The 16,711-nt window shown below is 41.3% G+C and overlaps 1 protein-coding gene across 1 annotated transcript; it reads right to left on the reverse strand.

Annotated features, from left to right (window-relative positions):
- Positions 1 to 14,697: 14,697 nt before the first annotated feature.
- On the reverse strand, positions 14,698 to 16,652 carry rpa3 (replication protein A3). The gene is made up of 4 exons (XM_033637263.2): positions 16,493 to 16,652; positions 16,311 to 16,385; positions 15,037 to 15,148; positions 14,698 to 14,936 (listed from the first exon to the last, which is right to left on the reverse strand). Exons 1-4 carry the CDS (start codon positions 16,589 to 16,591, stop codon positions 14,854 to 14,856), a joined length of 369 nt encoding a protein of 122 aa, XP_033493154.1. The 5' UTR covers positions 16,592 to 16,652; the 3' UTR covers positions 14,698 to 14,853.
- Between the last annotated feature and the right edge of the window lie 59 nt (positions 16,653 to 16,711).

Raw genomic sequence — 16,711 nt, forward strand, 5'->3', positions numbered from 1 at the left:
GTAGTCTTGTATGAATCACAAACTCAAAACAGTGTGGTTTTATTCTCACTGGAACAAGATGTCCTCAAATTTTAATGAATTGTATGTATAAAAACTGCAACTATTTTTGGAACTTTCACTTGTTCCCGTAATTTTATTACAAAAATAGAATCTCTAAAAAAACACTGCAGCATGCATCACAATATCTTTTAGAAAAACTGCCATGTAATTAGACATTTCACACCACAACCATCTCCAAAAAAAAGCCTGTAAAATAATGGAGGGACTGATTAATTGTCATTGACTAGAGCTGCATAAAATACTTGCATTTGACTAAGTTTCTCTCCACCACTTTCAAAATAATATTTGTTAAAAATAAAATTCAAACTGACTCAGAAGTCACCTACTATCCTGCAAAATGTAAAACAGTGAGTAGGTGTTGATCCATAGAGGTTATTAAGACTATAAACCATATCCCACTGGGAAGAAAACAGCACATCATGAGCCTCTGAGTCAAACACAATATAAGTATATATCCTCAAAATGACTTATAGGGTGAGAGACAGAACACGAAGTCTGGAGTTAGACTGAAATATGGTTTATTCGCGGTAGGGGAGGGGGGAAAAGGAATATCTAGGATGTTTCAAACCTAATCTTTATGGAGTCGTATGCTCAGTGGCAACCTGAGAATGTTGAGCAGTTGACCTGGAGGATGTTGGTATGAGAAACTTCTATTAGCTGCTCCCATAATTCATACAGACAGGCTCAGATAAGGCCTCATGCCCAATTCTTTACATAAATCATCGGTATGTCTGAGACCTGCCGCTGCTCTCGCTAGTTACCAATCATTCAGTAAATATTACCTGGAACCTCGGAGAAAGCATTCCTCCAAAGAACCTGTACTTTTATAGCATGGTGGTTTGCTGCTGTTTAAATTAAACCGACCTCATACACATTTATAAACCTGTTTGATTAATAAGTGGTCAGTGTGTGTTCATGTCAAGTAAAAGGTTGGTAGGCTCAGGTGTGTTCACATCCAGGATTGGTTCATTGTTACCTGGAAGCCACAGTGAACCAACAGGATATGTAGTCAGAACTTGTCAGGCTGTGTGTCTCACCCTAGACTCACCACTGTGACAAATATAAAATCATAGTGGCATCTCGATATCACACAGGAGCAAATACTTTTCAAAAAGATACTGTTAAATGCGTGCATCATGTTGTGCATATATGGTGAGGCAGCGGACAGGATGTGTGTGAAGACGCCAGCCCCGGGTGCCTGATGCTGCCGGCTGTATGGGAAGAGACTGGTGGTTATGCTGGCTCTGGCACACTGTCTGCAGACAGCTCTGTGCTAAGACAACACAGCCAGGCGGCAACAACACCAGTACCAGACTGGGAGTTTAGAGCGAGCTTCCTGCAGTTCAACATATTTTGATAAGACCAACGGGCTTTTTACAGCACACGGCTGCACGCCCAGACACTTTCTGGACACAAGCATGGCCATGTGGATCGCTGGAACGCTGCTAATGGTGGGCAGGAAATCTGCCACAACCTCGCAGCTCCTACATGACTGATCCAGAAAACTAAATGAATGATAGCTGCTGCACGGCAGTGAGTCTGCGCTGGGGATTTTGAGGAAGAGGAGGAGGACAAATGAGAAATACAGGACGGTGTCAGCAGAACCAAAATTACCATTAAACCTTGGAATCATGTGTCTCTAATTCACACAGCATAGTGCTGGAGTAGGTTTTAGCATGTTTAGTCTGCATCACCCAGGACTCAAACTCACACCTATAGACACCAAGAGCAAGTGAAGAACCATATATCAGCTTCACACTGTGACTACAATCACCAGGGTTGCATGAAAAGGCAGATTTCAAACTAGGGTCAAAAATGTAGTCGTCAAGACAAGATTCTGAGATTGTGTGCTGTAATTTATTTTTTACAAAGACTGATTGCTCTGTAAGTGACAAAGTTTGTTTAAAGGTGATCTTGTTTCCAGTGACAGCAAGAGTTTACAAGAATAGAAATCTAAATATTGTCAAAACTTTTGTTTTTGAGATACAATTCTGAAACTGACAACACTACTTCTACCACAACATCAAAATTCAGGCTTTTTTGATTAACATTTGATGTTGACACAACAACATTTTGATGCACTGTGGGCTCAAGTTTTAAAAAATAAAAACATCTGGCTGCATCACTGTGGACCGCACCAGCTAGCCTTGCATCACCAGGCTCTGGTTTCCATTCACTCTGAATTTTGTCTGGATTCTGGTTCTGGTCTAGAGAGCGGATCCAGAATTCACCAAATTCACCAAAGTAAAACTTTCTGGCGCACCATCGATTTACAATAAAAGAAAAAGATTAACTTAATGGCTTGGGGCTTTTCTTGTAACTTATATTCTTTAAATTAAAAAGTTTCACCACATTTTTATAAGCTTGGTGCTTTTATTTTGACGGAAAGGTACATCCATCGAATTCCACATCCTGTCTCTCTCGCCCTGGTTCCGGTTCCTTACCAAAATGGCCACTAAACGGCCCCAGACTACTGTGAAGCACAGTCTGAAGATGCTGTGTAACAGAATTGATGTCAGTTAGCAAAACAATGTGGGAGGAGAGTTATACTTTATATAGTTAGTTTTACTGTTTTTGAGAAAGCAGATTGAAGGACTTTATCTGGACATTTCTGCACATGGGCTACATTTTGGTGAAAGTTTTAAAGTAGTAGCACATACGACTCATTTGTTAGAAGAAGGCTTGCATGTATGGAAACACAGATTTACTCATGAGAAGAATAATGATTCTACTCAGGCAAAGGCACACACACTGGCATTGTACATTTCTGCAAACCACACATAAGTAACATTTGTACGTTATAATGTCATCAATATGTTTAAACTTTACATTTGTTTACATTACTTTAACACTGGTCAGCTCATCATGTTTTGGCTTAAAATGCCCGATTTTGGTGGCACATTAATGGCAAGAGATGTTGCAGTGTGTTGCAAAAAAACAACCAGTTTACAACTGCCTTTGTTGTTTGTTGGTCTCAAACAGTGGTCTGCAGGTTGGCAGCCATTTTACCTGTGTATCAGGACATCCACCATCCACCACAATGACAAAGGCAGCTCATACACATGTAATCAAAACTACGTCACTTTAGAAATCGTATTCCTTTTGTTACTCCATTAGGCACTGGTTTTTGCTTTTGCTCCTTGAAAACACTTCTGTCTTGTATATTTGAATATTTTGCCAGATATTTGATACTCTTGTTCTAAAACTGGGCCCAGTGAATGACCCGGACCCAGTACACCCACTGGTTGTTACTGGTTGTGAATCATTAAAATTGTGGTTTCTGTAATTTGTGTTACTGTAATTTGAACCATTCTCTGGCAGGAGAATCTGCTTTGGGATAGATAAAGGTCTGTTGCATTGAATTGAAACATTGATTTGAGATGTATAAAATGTAGAAATGTGATGTATCTGTGGTTTGCATAAACTTACATGCCAACATTTTTCTCTGGTGACTGGGCTGCTGTTACAGTACATCAGATTTCAAGTTATTAAAAATCCTGATTGATTTATCCTGGGTCCTGGGTAATCTGTTACTCTTTCCGAAATCTGTCCCACATACTTAGCCCTTGTGTGGATGGCTGTGTTATATCAGCCAGTGTTGGTTTCTGCAATGGCTGATTTTCTCAGTTTGGACCATCAGAGTTTTATCTCATGTGTCTCAGTGTGGCAGTGGGAAGGGTTTGATATTAGGAAAGACAAAGACAAGAAGAAAAAAGTGGAGCTTGGAAGTATTTGTGTTTGTTCCACTCCCATCTAACTTCATTTAACCACAGCAAATGTAACATTTGCTGTATTCCCCTCCCAAAACCACACAAACGCACAAGCTGAACTGTTGTCGGATATGCTCGACGCTTGTGTCTTTGATGTGATGAATGTGTCACTGTTTGATCAGTTTAGTTCTCAGACTTGTTCAAACAAATGTGCTCGAGGCACAAACTCAAACAGACTTTAACTGAGCTGTATTTGTGGTTATTCTTATCAAAGGTAAGTGTTGTTTAAATGTAACTTCTCATGCCCCTATATATCTGCTGCAGTACCAGGCTGCAGAGACAGTTTTAGAGCCTGCGAATGCTTACATGAGGGCTTTGCAGGAATGGAGTCTTCTTGAACTTGCCATGCTTGGATCATTTGTTAAAGCTCCCTGTGGCACTTCAGTCTTTGGCAGGCCTGACAGCTTCATACAGTCTGTCCATGAGCCCCGCTCAGGGGCCCTAATAGGCATGTGATAGATATGCAGAGGTTGTTTTAGACATGTTGGCTCACATTGCATCACAAGGGAGCTGCTGCATTCATGGGCAACTACCGAATAAAACAAAAATCACAGTGTCCACCTTGGTATGTGGAATATGAACTAATAACCTCTGGTGGTATGGCAGTGGGTTAAACACAGTGAGTTTTACAAGATCCACAGCTCAGGACAGCAGTTACTGTGGTCATTTCATGGTTAACAAGCAGAGCAGAATGGCACCATAAACATCCAGCCCTCCAAATAAAAAAGCCCTCTGAAGGACTTCCCTTAAGAGAGGAATTTACATAATTATTACCGTATCATGACTGATGATGACTTACATTACACGACATGACAAACCCAAACAGAAGCAGGCCTACGCTGATAAATGAGTGTGATGATGAATTGGGTAGATAATTGCTTTTTTTTTAAAGTCAATATTTGGTTCAGTCAGTGTGGACCCACCAACAGGATCAAGAGGATCATTTTATTTGACAGTTTCAGGGGTGTCAGTCTGTAAAACCTGCAATGAAACATGCCTCATTCTGCCTATGGAGCTATTAACTCACTCAAAGAATTTCACTTAAGAGCCTCAGTTTCCCATTAAGAGCCAAATCAAAAGCTTTGCCAAAGTTCACAAAGTTGTGAACTAAAGCAATGAATTTTTTGCCACACCTGAATATCCATTTTAAAGATATTAAAATAGCTGCTGTCTTTTTTTAATGTAAAAATTGGATTCAATGAAAGCGTCAAGTTCCCATGCTCACCCTGTGTCGGTGTGGGCTGTCTCTCTTCCTCCTCAGTCCAAAGACATGCCGGTTTGGTTAACTGTTGGCTTTATTGCCCGTGGGTGTGAATGTGAGCATGAATATTTGTCTGTCTATGTGTCAGCCCTGTGATTGACTTACAACCTCTCGCCCAGTGTCAGCTGGGATCATCTCCCCACAATCCTCTAATGATGAGCGCTTATAGATAACACGTGGCTGTTTGATGTGACTGTCAACTTACTGGCTTTGCTCCACATCAAACAGCTTTGTCACACCAGCAGTCCAAAACCAAAAGTTTTGCAGTGATATAAAGAGCAGAAAAGCAGCAAATCGTCACATTTGAGAAGCTTGGCCTTCTTGATAAATGACGTAAACAACAAACCGATTATCTAAAGTATCTTTTTGCACCTGGTTGAAAATAGTAATACTGCAGCTCTTTGGCTATTTGCACCCATCCCTTCAAGACATTATTATGGATCCCACTGTGTGCTGTTATTAGCTAGTATTCGTCACGTTGACATGTCATGGTTAGAGGCAGGTAGGATGAAGGCAAAGAGGTCATGGTTAAGGCTGGCACTAGTCAATCTCAGATATTCTTTGTGATTTAAGTGGACAATTCATGAGCCAAAAGCTCACAAATAAACTGTCAGAGAGTCAACTGATGTAGTATAAAGAGCAACACAGTCCAGAGAGGGTGGGGAAGTACAGTGAATTTCAAGCGCGATACAACTGTAGGACATGACTAAGACATTTTTGAAATGGCGGAATGGATTAAATCAGTAATATAGTGAAAAAAATTCTCCGTCCACTTGGGGTCCATGTCATTGGTCTGACAGCCCATTGGTCCGACATCCCATTAGTCCGACGGTCCATGGTGCTGAATGGCTCCCGGCGGGCGTATTTCTACCTTGGTGGTGCGCCGCGACCGGCTCTAGGTCAGCTGGGAAAGGCTTGAGGCGAAGCAGGCTCATGGCTTATGTGTTTGTCACTTTCTTTTTCATTTTAACCCACACCATGATCTTTTCCTGACCCTAACCAAGTGGTTTTTGTGCCTAAACCTAACCAGACCTTAACTACAGGGCATCATGATGATTTCGGAACAACGGACTTTGGAAGAATGGGTTTAATATGGTCGGAACAATGGGATGTTGGACCAATGGGCAGTTCCTGTCCACTTGTCACAATGTATTTAATGGCCTCACAGACCTTCGCCGTCTACAACACTGTCTCTGCTAAAAGGTAGATTATTATGACTGTTTCCACTGTCGACATGTTTATGGTAATCAATAACTTTTGACTCTGCCCTCTAGTGCCACCTAGTCGATGTATTTTGCCAACATAAAAGACGCACAGAACAAGCTGTTGGTTGAATCCACATGTCCACCCTCTGGACTTACAGACTGAGCCCTCACAGACTTCAGTTGTACGTAGTGTGACGTATTTACCGTCTTCATGTAAAGTCTGCAAAGGCAGAGACTGCAAGCAGCTGACAGATAACCCTCAAGACTGTTTTACTTGTTGCCATGGAAATGTTTAACTATCACTGCTGTCATATTCATATATATGTCATATAAGTTGATGAATAGTGCCTACTCATCTGTTCCTGCAGATAACAAGATATAAATCCCATGTATAGCCTTTTTGTGACTGAACAAAAAATGTAGGCTAATTATACATCTCTATATAACATACAGGCTACACGCATTAAAAACCAGAAATGTAAATGAGGACAGGACTATAACTCAATAAATTGGGCATTACTGACATTTTCAGTCCCTCTACAGCCTGTACTGATACATATCTCTATAACATGATGTGGTTGAATATTATTTCTACACAATTCAAGTAGCATTTCAATAGACCTAACAATCAATAACCATTTTACACATTCATACATTTTTTTTCGGCAGTTGAAAACCACAACGTCATGTCTGTATTGCAATGAATTGTGGGTTATTACATCAGTTAAGTCTGCACCCAACGTGAACTCCCTGGAAGTCTGCAGGAAGTCCACTTGAGGCTCCTTGTGGACTGGTTGAATTGTGAATTTGAACAGCCCTCAACCCTCAGCACTCCCAGACTTCCCAGGAAGTCCGCGAGTCTGTAAATGTGGTGAAGTCCAGACATTTGGATTCAGCCGTGCTCATGCACTGCTTATACGTTTTCCTATGAAACTAATGCACCAAGATTTGTTAATATCCTATGTAATCATGATGAGCCATACATTTGTGTATTACCCAAGTATTTTGGAAGACTGTGCTCACGTGACCAATGCGTTGACAGAAGTAAAAAAAAAATAAAAAGGGAAGCAGTCTTGTCAAGAGGGAGGTCAGGGTTGGTGGATGGTCACAAAACATAGGACTTTCACCAGGAGACCGATGTTTGGAACCGTGTGAACTTTGAGTCATTTTGTACCTCCATTGTACAAAAATGAAGCCAAAATATCCCAGATAGGGCCACTGCCATCTTGCACTGGTGATGTCATTTGGAGGCAGAGTCTGCGCAGCAGTGCTCACCCATATAGACTTCCCACCTGTACACCTGTCTGACCAATTACGAGGAGTGCCACCGATAGTGAGCATACCGATTGGCACACACAGCTGTTGATCATGACCTCAGTACTTTTACATCAAAGTACTAGTTATAACCTAACTTATCAGAAAAACAAACACTTGAACACATCAGTGTAATAAGAACAAACTAAAAAGACAAAAAACATCTTTGGGAAAAATTATTTTGACATGTACTTGGAGTTTTTTCCCATCAGCAAACATGGAGGGGCAGGGTTTATGACCTGTACTGCAGCCAGCCACCAGGAAATGATCAAAATGTTTTGGCTTCACTTTGTGGGAGCTGTCATGTCGTCCATCTTTATATACAGTCTATCTCCTAAACCTAAACTACGTAAATTTACTCACCTAAACCGAAAGACTCCCAGCCACGTTTCTTTTCCAAAACCACCTCTGTAACTTAACACTGAGTGTATGATGTCAGTCGTGGGGCACTAATTCCTTGGATATCATATGAACCCTTGTATGAGTGATGCATGGAAATATGTGACAATCACAATGTTGAAATGAACGCATCTATTTTTTGCACAGGTATAATTGAGCTCTGAGATTTGGGGGGGGGGGGGGGGGGGGGGGGGGGGTGGATGGGTCATGCACACAAATTCCACACAGCAGGCTTGAGTCCTGTGTGAGGCAACAATTGCTTGATACTTATAGACTTAGTTGGTTTATTATTTTAAGTTTTAGGATGTATAAAGCTGCTGAATGCACACTGTACACATAAACGCAGTCATGTTAAGGTCATATTTTGACGTTGCTAGGACAGCCAGGAGTGTTTACCCAGGTGTAAATAGCAGTGTTGGCTGCAGACACTTGGGGGGAAATAGCATCTGTCTTATCAAAATCGTTGTCAATTACATTTTTGTCGATTGACTGACTGACTAAATGTTTCAGCATTATATGTTTTTAAAGATTAAAGCACATGTTTAGATTTTGTATCAGGATAAAATGCGGGCTTAAACATCATAAATGAATGATTCATTACCACAAGCTTTTGGTTTTCTGAGCCAATGTAAACAAAAAAAAAGGAATGAATGAGTGTGTGTGCTGAGGATTTGACAGGGATAAGCAGTGGCAGAAAGTGAAGATGTTTCCATGACAAAGTGTGTGAGATAGAGGTGATAGTGTCTGTGGATGGAAGCAGATGGAGCAGATGCTGCAACATTAACGGCAGTGTCTCGACTTGCTGGAACATGGCAGCTGCCTTCCTCCAGGCTACAGGCTCTCCCACCTCTCAACAGACTGAATGTGGCCGGGATATAGTTCTCAACAGATGACATTATCACCCCGCCTCTTTGGTAATGATATACACATCCATACATTGGTTTGCCACAAAGCTATATTTCACAGCGATCATTTCCTCCTTGATCACATTATATGTCACCATTCTAACGCAGCTGGCATTCATCATTCTGCTGAAGGATGAGGTTTACAAATTAAAATCCTGTCAAAACCAGAGCTCCGGAAAAAATTGGGTTAGGTTACATACCGATACATTACATGCGCCAATGAAAATTAATCGAATGATTCATACCTTTTCCTGTCCAACAACTTGTTACGGCAAATACATTACATATTTAAAGAATGATTCTGAGACTTACATTGCAAAGGAAAAGCCAACAACATGTGCCTTTACAACTTTCAAACCACATCAAATAAAAAGAAATGAAAATGTTTTTTTTTATGAGGTAAGAACACACAGTAGTCCTAATGAATTCACAACGTCATACTTCAGTAGTTTTGAAGCAGTTGATTAATTCTGACTTCATGTTTCTTCACATCTCTTTTGATGTATTGTGGAGGAAAATATGACACTTTTTACACTACGTTCATCCACACCTGTAATTAATGGGAACTTTGCAGGATAAGATTTTACAAATCTATAATTAATGTGTATAATTGAATGCATGTAAATTAATGTTTTCTCAAAGGGGCGGCACGGTGGTGTGGTGGTCAGCACTGTCGCCTCACAGCAAGAGTTCCTGATTCGATCCCAGGAGAGAGCCCTTCTGTGTGGAGTTTGCATGTTCTCCCGTGTCAGCGTGGGTTTCCTCAAGGTACTCCAGCTTCCTCCCACAGTCCAAACACATGCAGGTTAATTGGTGACTCTAAATTGTCCGTAGGTGTAAATGTGAGTGTGAATGGTTGTCTGTCTCCATGTGTCAGCCCTGTGATAGACTGGTGACCTGTCCAGGGTGTACCCTGCCTCTCACCCAGTGTCAGTTGGGATAGGCTCCAGACCCCCAGTGACCGTCAAGAGGATAAGCGGTTACGAAAATGGATGGATGGATGGTGGGGCAACAATTGTTTCAATGGGGCCTCGAGCCAGTGTTTGGTTTGTCTGTTCTGGGCTACTGTAGAACAAATGGTGGACTCGGCGGAAAAGCATCTGCTTCGTATGTAGATATGAAGAGCTCATTCTAAGGTAATGAAAACACAAAGATTCTTATTTTCAGGTGATTATGAACTAAAAATATTTCCATTTCTGCCAATAGATGCCCCTAAATCCTACACACTAGACCTTTGACTGAATGATCTGAATAATTCTTCATTCGCTGTCTGTTGTTCTCACTGATGTTAGAAAGGGATGAGGAGCTTTTGAAGCTTTTTTAGAACAAAAATGTTCTTAAATGATAGCTGCCTTTGTAACAGACTTTCTATGCAGTTTCAGGAGAGCTGAACCAACCCTGGAATGGATCTGCTTTGGGGACCTCAGAATTGCATCTCTGCTCTTTGCAGATGATGTGGTTCTGTTGGCTTCATCACACTGTGACCTTCAGCATGCACTGGGGTGGTTTGTAACAGAGTGTGAAGTGGACAGGATGAGAGTCAGCACCTCCAAATCTGAGGCCATGGTTTTCTGCTGGAAACCGGTGGAGTTACTGCCCCAAGTATCTTGGGGTGTTGCTCATGAATGAGGGTAAAATGGAGCGTGAGATGGATAAGTGGTTTGGCGCAGCGTAAGCTAATGATGCAGACATTTCAACAGACTGTCATGATGAAGAGGAAGCTGAGCCTGAAGGTGAAGCCTTTGATTTACTGGTCCATCTACGTCCCAACCCTCACCTATGGTCATGAGCTCTGGGTAGTGACCGAAAGAATTAGATCACAGGTACAAGCAGCCAGATGAGTTTCCTCCGTGGGGTGGCTGGGCTCAGCCTTACAAATAGGGCAAGAGGCTCAGATATCAGAAGGGAGCTGAAAGTAAAGTCATTGCTTCTTCGTGTCAAAAAAGGCCAGTTGAGGTGGTTCAGGCATCTGATCAGGGTGCCTTCCAGGCGCCTCCCATTAGAGGTTTTCTGGGCGTATCCAACGAGTTGGAGGCCCCGGGGCAGACTCAGAACACGCTGGAGGAATGACATATTTCATCTGGCCTGGGAATGCCTCGGGATCCCCCAGGAGGAACTGGAAAGCGTTGCTGGGGAGTGGTACCTTGCTCAGCCTGTTGCCCCTGCAGCCTAGCCCCTGATAAGTGGATGAAAATAGATGGATGGATGGATGAACCAATCAATCAATTAATCAGCTAGTCCTTTCTTACTGAAGTCACTTTGGCAAAAATGCCAAACGTTCTGTAGTCCCAGATTCCCTTTGTCTTATAATAAAATTAAATATTTGGGTTTGACAAAACATTTAATATTTGAAGACAACAAATTTGAGTTTTGCAAATTGCTCAGGATGGGGATTGCTGGCAAAGCTTAAACTGCTGGTCTAAAGGATCAAAATCATGTTGGGTCAGTAAAGGAAATTCAATTTGACAGAAACCAGAGAATCAAACTGACTGGATCAGGTCCCATTCTGATAAATAACCACTATTGATTTGACAGGAAGTGATCTGACACAAAAACAGATTGGTAAATGTCTCATAGGGCGTATGTTTGGCCATTGCATAATGTCTCCTGAAGCTCTGATGGAGCTATTTCAAGTCTAAAAGAAAAACCCTTGGGGTTATCTTAGTTTGGACCTGGAGACTAAACATTTGTAACAGAGGGCCTTCGTTACAGCAGTTTGAAAGACGTAGGTGACTCCATGAGCAAGTGGAGGGGTCGCAGCTAGCTCAGACATGTCTGTACTAACGGAGGGACAGAGAACAGCAAACGCTGTAAAGGCTTTCAGACAGCAGAGATTACAGCAACAAAACAAAGGATCAATGACATTAGAGAGACATGAGAGACTGTTGGTAAGTTATATGGATATGGACAAAACCAAGATACAAAGATGATAGAGACAGAATGATTTTTATTTTTATTATTTATTCATTTTATTTCAATGGTCCTCGCTTTGCTGCACTTCTTTCTTTCATGGGAGCCGTACTTTTTTCAGGAATCATGATGTAACTTCATGAAGATTTCAGTTTCTAAGAGCAATTGCTGTACTTGAGCCCAGTGTCTTAGAGTAGGGTTTGTAAACCTCAGGAACACACTCAGGAAGACAGATGAAACAAATGCTGCACGAAAGGTTGCACTGAGTGACAGAAGCTGGTGGAATTGAGGCTAGCCCGGATGTGATGTCACGGCTTTGGCTGCCATTGGTTGGAAAATGTAGGATGTGGTGTTTCTGGAATTTGTCAGGATAACTTAATTGGCCTCTGCAGCATGACTTCTGACCATGTCTCTCTTAAAATCTGTCTCTCAAAATTCCCCTAACTTTAACAAGTACATACTAAAGCAGTGGCTCCCAACTGGTCCAGCCATGAGGTCCAGATTTCTCCTTAGTCACCAGTTCAAGGTCCACACAGTTTAATACATTCAGTGTCATACTTGTGTTTGGCCATGTCATTGAGCTAGTTAGGTGTTTATGTCAAGTAGCTGTCCGTTAGTCAGTCACTCTACAGCAGGAAACAGCACGTCAAAATTAAATCTCTGTGCTAGAATTCACCGTACTTGAAAATAAAGTTATTTTTTTACGAACTTGACATGTTTGCAAGTCACTTGGGATCCAGTCAGAATGGACCTGTGACCCACTTTTGGACCGCGACCCACTGTACTAAATCCCTTCAGTGCCACTTCGAGACTGAAAGACCCCTCAGAGGCTGCAGCTCTTTGGACTATCTGGAACCAGCAGAGTGTGCTAAAACCTCAACAATGATGCTGTGATCCTGTGGCTCACTGAGCTGGACCGAGCTCCATCACTGTCAGGGTCAAGGGTTTCATTCCCACGGAGGTGTCCCACACATGTACTCAGATATCAATGAATCATATTTTTTAATTGTAGGGTAGACTGGGGTTAGATGAGCCAGTGGGTGAGTTACCTATATCCTCTCTTTCTGGACAACTGTGCACATTGGTTGTCATGAGAACATGTACTTAGGAAGTTGAGCCAGTGGTCCAACTTTACCATAAGGCAATGAAGTTAAACACAGTCTCTGAAGTAAAAAATATATTTCAATATCACATTACACATATGTTAAACATTGTAGAAATGCTATTTACTCAGTTCTATGTAATTTTTACCTGTTGACGGACCTCAGGGCTGCACACACAGAAAAATAAATACCACTCATGTAAAAATAATGTTGAACAGCATGTTGCCCACACAGGCAGCTTCTGTGGTCAGTGTAGCAGCTTTAATTGATTATCATGGCTGCACTCTGCTGTGTCTCATGTATTTTGGCTACTCCAAAGAGATGCTATGAACTTGTATTAGCAATGTCAAATAGAAACAACATTCTTGTCCTAAACAACTGGGTTTACGCAGGTAGGGTGTGCAGGAAACGGGTTTCAGTAAAGGCTGACTTATCTTGTGCAGTTAAAATAAATATTTGACATCAGAAAAAATGAATCATGTTCCCCCATATTGTGAATATGACATACCACCATCTCTCCGTTTTTTTTTTGTTTTTTTTTGCCAAACACTTATTTTGTTTTATTATATGTGACTTGATGCTAGCAGATTTTAACTCTTTCTTCATTTAGATCATGTTGTTGTTTTTGCTCCTCAAAACTATGCTGGTCGTCCTTTTATTTTAAAAGACTACCTTCATTTGACAGAATTTTTTAAAACTGATCCACCAATAAGGAAATATTAAGATTCCAAATATTAAACATTATTTAGTTGGTTTTATGTTGTTTAAGTTAGCTTTCAGAAAAAAATAAGACTATTTGGAAAAGGAAAATGTATTATTAAATTATTTTTTAAGCGGTAAATAGGTAATTTTATTTATTTATTTTTTGCTTTAAAAGTCAGAAAGTCAATTCACCCTAACATGACTATTTAAATACATCTTTAAGGACACGATGTACGTTATACTCTGGTCCATTTTTAGCCATGTTATGCATCAATAAGTGGGGAATAATTTCATACAAATTTTGAATTTTATCAAAATGAAAATAAACTAATGCTCAAGCTCAAACTTCTGTTCATAAGTTCATTTTTTAACTTGCAAACATAGAGAGAAAGAAAACTTAGTGATTAACCCTTCCAAGTGACAACAGCTGTCATGACCAGAAGAACTGATGCTTATGATTTGTTTAGTTTTTATATTTGACACTGCTGTGACAATGTTTTGCCTCATTAGGGTGGGAACCAGGCAATATGGAAAACTCAGCCTGGGTTCAGTTCATCGGAACAAATGTGTAAGTACATTTTTCTCCCCCTCTCTGCAGGGTGTTGGGCTCAGGGATGGCTTCTCTGGTTATACTGCCCCCTGCTGCCCATTATGGTTTATGCAGTTGGGTCATGATTGCAGTCAGACTGTATTTCCCGTAACTGCTCATGCAGCTTGAGAATGAAGTGGGCAGCACTAACTCTGCTGCAAAAAGACATCAGTCAGTCTTTAAACAGTCATATTTTTTTAAAGTATGAAAGTGTGATAGAAAACCAATAAGGACAATTATCAAGAACAAAATGTAAGATTTGTTTTTTAAGATCACTTTAGGTTCTTCTCAGCAGCATATCCTGATGATATAATGAATTAATTTGTCCTAGACCTGGACATGAAGCAAAGAATGGATGGATGGATGAACCAGTGACAAATAATTTCATGTTAATTTTATTTTTTTTTGTCCATTATGAGCTGATCTCAATTGGAAAAGCTGTTCTGGTTAAAAGGAAAAAAGGCAAACTTCCCACTTGATTTGAGATTTACAGATTTTAATTTGACCGACAGAACATACTTGGTATTAAAGAATTTCTTTTGTACAACTCTGTTTTACTGACAACACAAACTGGGCACATGAAACAAACCAACACTGAACTTTAAGACAATCTTAAGTGACTTCACATGTGAGCCTCATCCACTTGCTGCCACTTCAAAGGGGTAGTGCTGGGGGAAATCATGGATGACTTTCAGGGCTTCAGTATACAGCTCTAAATCTGTGGGATGAATGCACAGAACATACAGCAATGTAAATCACCACAGATTAATGCTGCTGTATTCATGTATTACAAGTAACTAATACTAAAGAGGACCTACCAAAGGGAATGCCCCTGTCCTCGCGCAGCATGTTGTATGTGGTGGCCATTATTGCTCCTTTGTTGGACACCATACCAATCACCTCCACAACACCACTCAGCTCTTCTTCAAGCTAGAGGAAAAATACAACTGGATTTAATATCATTATCTTGTAACCTAATTCAGGCCTACTCCACTGGGCAACAAACTCATGGGTGCAGACAGGATATTCATTGTTGTACTACATGTCCCAAGTTCACCTAAATTAGTTGTCAGCTCGATGTTTAGCAGGTTTACATATTGTTCTAATGCACACATCTACACCGATCAGCCAAAACATTAAAACCACTGACAGGTGAAGTGAATAACCTCAACCTTCCCTCCAAAGTCCCCAGAAACCAATCTGATCGAGCATCCGTGGACCTGGCGTTACCCCAGAGGTCCTGTGTCTATGCCTCTACAGGTCAGGAGCCCTACTTGGCTCTGACCTGTTGAGGCACAGACACAGGACCTCTCGAGGGGTGTCCTGAGGTATTCAGCACCAGGGTGTTGGCAACAGATCCTTTGAGTCTTGTGGGTTGGGAGGTGGGGTACCAGCAAGTCCCACAGATGCTCGATCAGATTGGGATCTGGGGAATTTGGAGGCCAGTTTGACACCTTGAGCTCTTTGTCACAAAGGGCCACTCCATTCCATTTGTGCAGTGTAGCATGGTGCACTGTCCTAAGGGGGTCGCTGGCACTAGGGGGTACTGCTGTTGTTGGGGGTGTTTGGTCTGCAACCATGTTTGGGTGCGTGGTACCTGTCAAGTGGCATCCACCCAAGTTTTCCCAGAAGAACACTGCATTGTTATGACTTGATCAAAGTTATTCACTTCACCTGTTAATTCTTTGGCTGATCGGTGTATGGCTTTACATTGACTGTAAGGAAGAGAACATTTCAAGTTAAGCGGAGACTTGTGGGTACCTTCAGATCCAATTTAATTCAGATATATTAAGATGAGAGTTCAAAGGACCCCTTTGTAAATGGCCATGACACTTTTCCTCTCGTCAAAATTTAGCTTAACTTTGGAGTATTACTTAACTCTCTTCTGGATAAGCTAGCATGACATGGTTGGTACCAATAGATACCTGAGACTGTCTAGTTTGAATAGTTACCACTATCTTAGCACTAGCTTAAACAGCAGTAACTGTTTCAGGCTTGTCTGCAATTATAATATATATTCTAATGTTTCTATAGAACGTGGTTTAACATGTAGGCTAACTGGAAAACAAGGTTTAGGTGTCACGTTACTCACAGGGTCATTAAGTTCAACTGTTGCAATCTGTCCTTCTCCATCCGCGACTGTGAACGTTCTTCCTGTCGGGTGAACCTGGCGAAGAGGCACTCCATGTTAGTGACGTTTAGCCATAACAAGTTACCCACTTTTGAAACAACTACAACAACATTTTCACCCAAGCTAGCTGAAACACTACTGACCTTTTCAACCCGCCCGACGAAGCAGACCGGTCTGTTGATGTACTGCGACAGCAAAGCGCAGGTTATTCTTGGTTTCGGGACGTCCAGTATGCCTGCCATCTTACACTTTTAGCTGTTATGGCGATACTAAACTCTGGACAAAGCAATATCGCGCGGGAAATGTTTAGCACAATATTTTTGTATCACATGCAACCCCACGCGGGCGGCTATGTACATTTA

Source organism: Epinephelus lanceolatus, chromosome 16, assembly GCF_041903045.1.
Source record: "Epinephelus lanceolatus isolate andai-2023 chromosome 16, ASM4190304v1, whole genome shotgun sequence".
In the NCBI taxonomy this organism is placed as follows: domain Eukaryota; kingdom Metazoa; phylum Chordata; class Actinopteri; order Perciformes; family Serranidae; genus Epinephelus; species Epinephelus lanceolatus.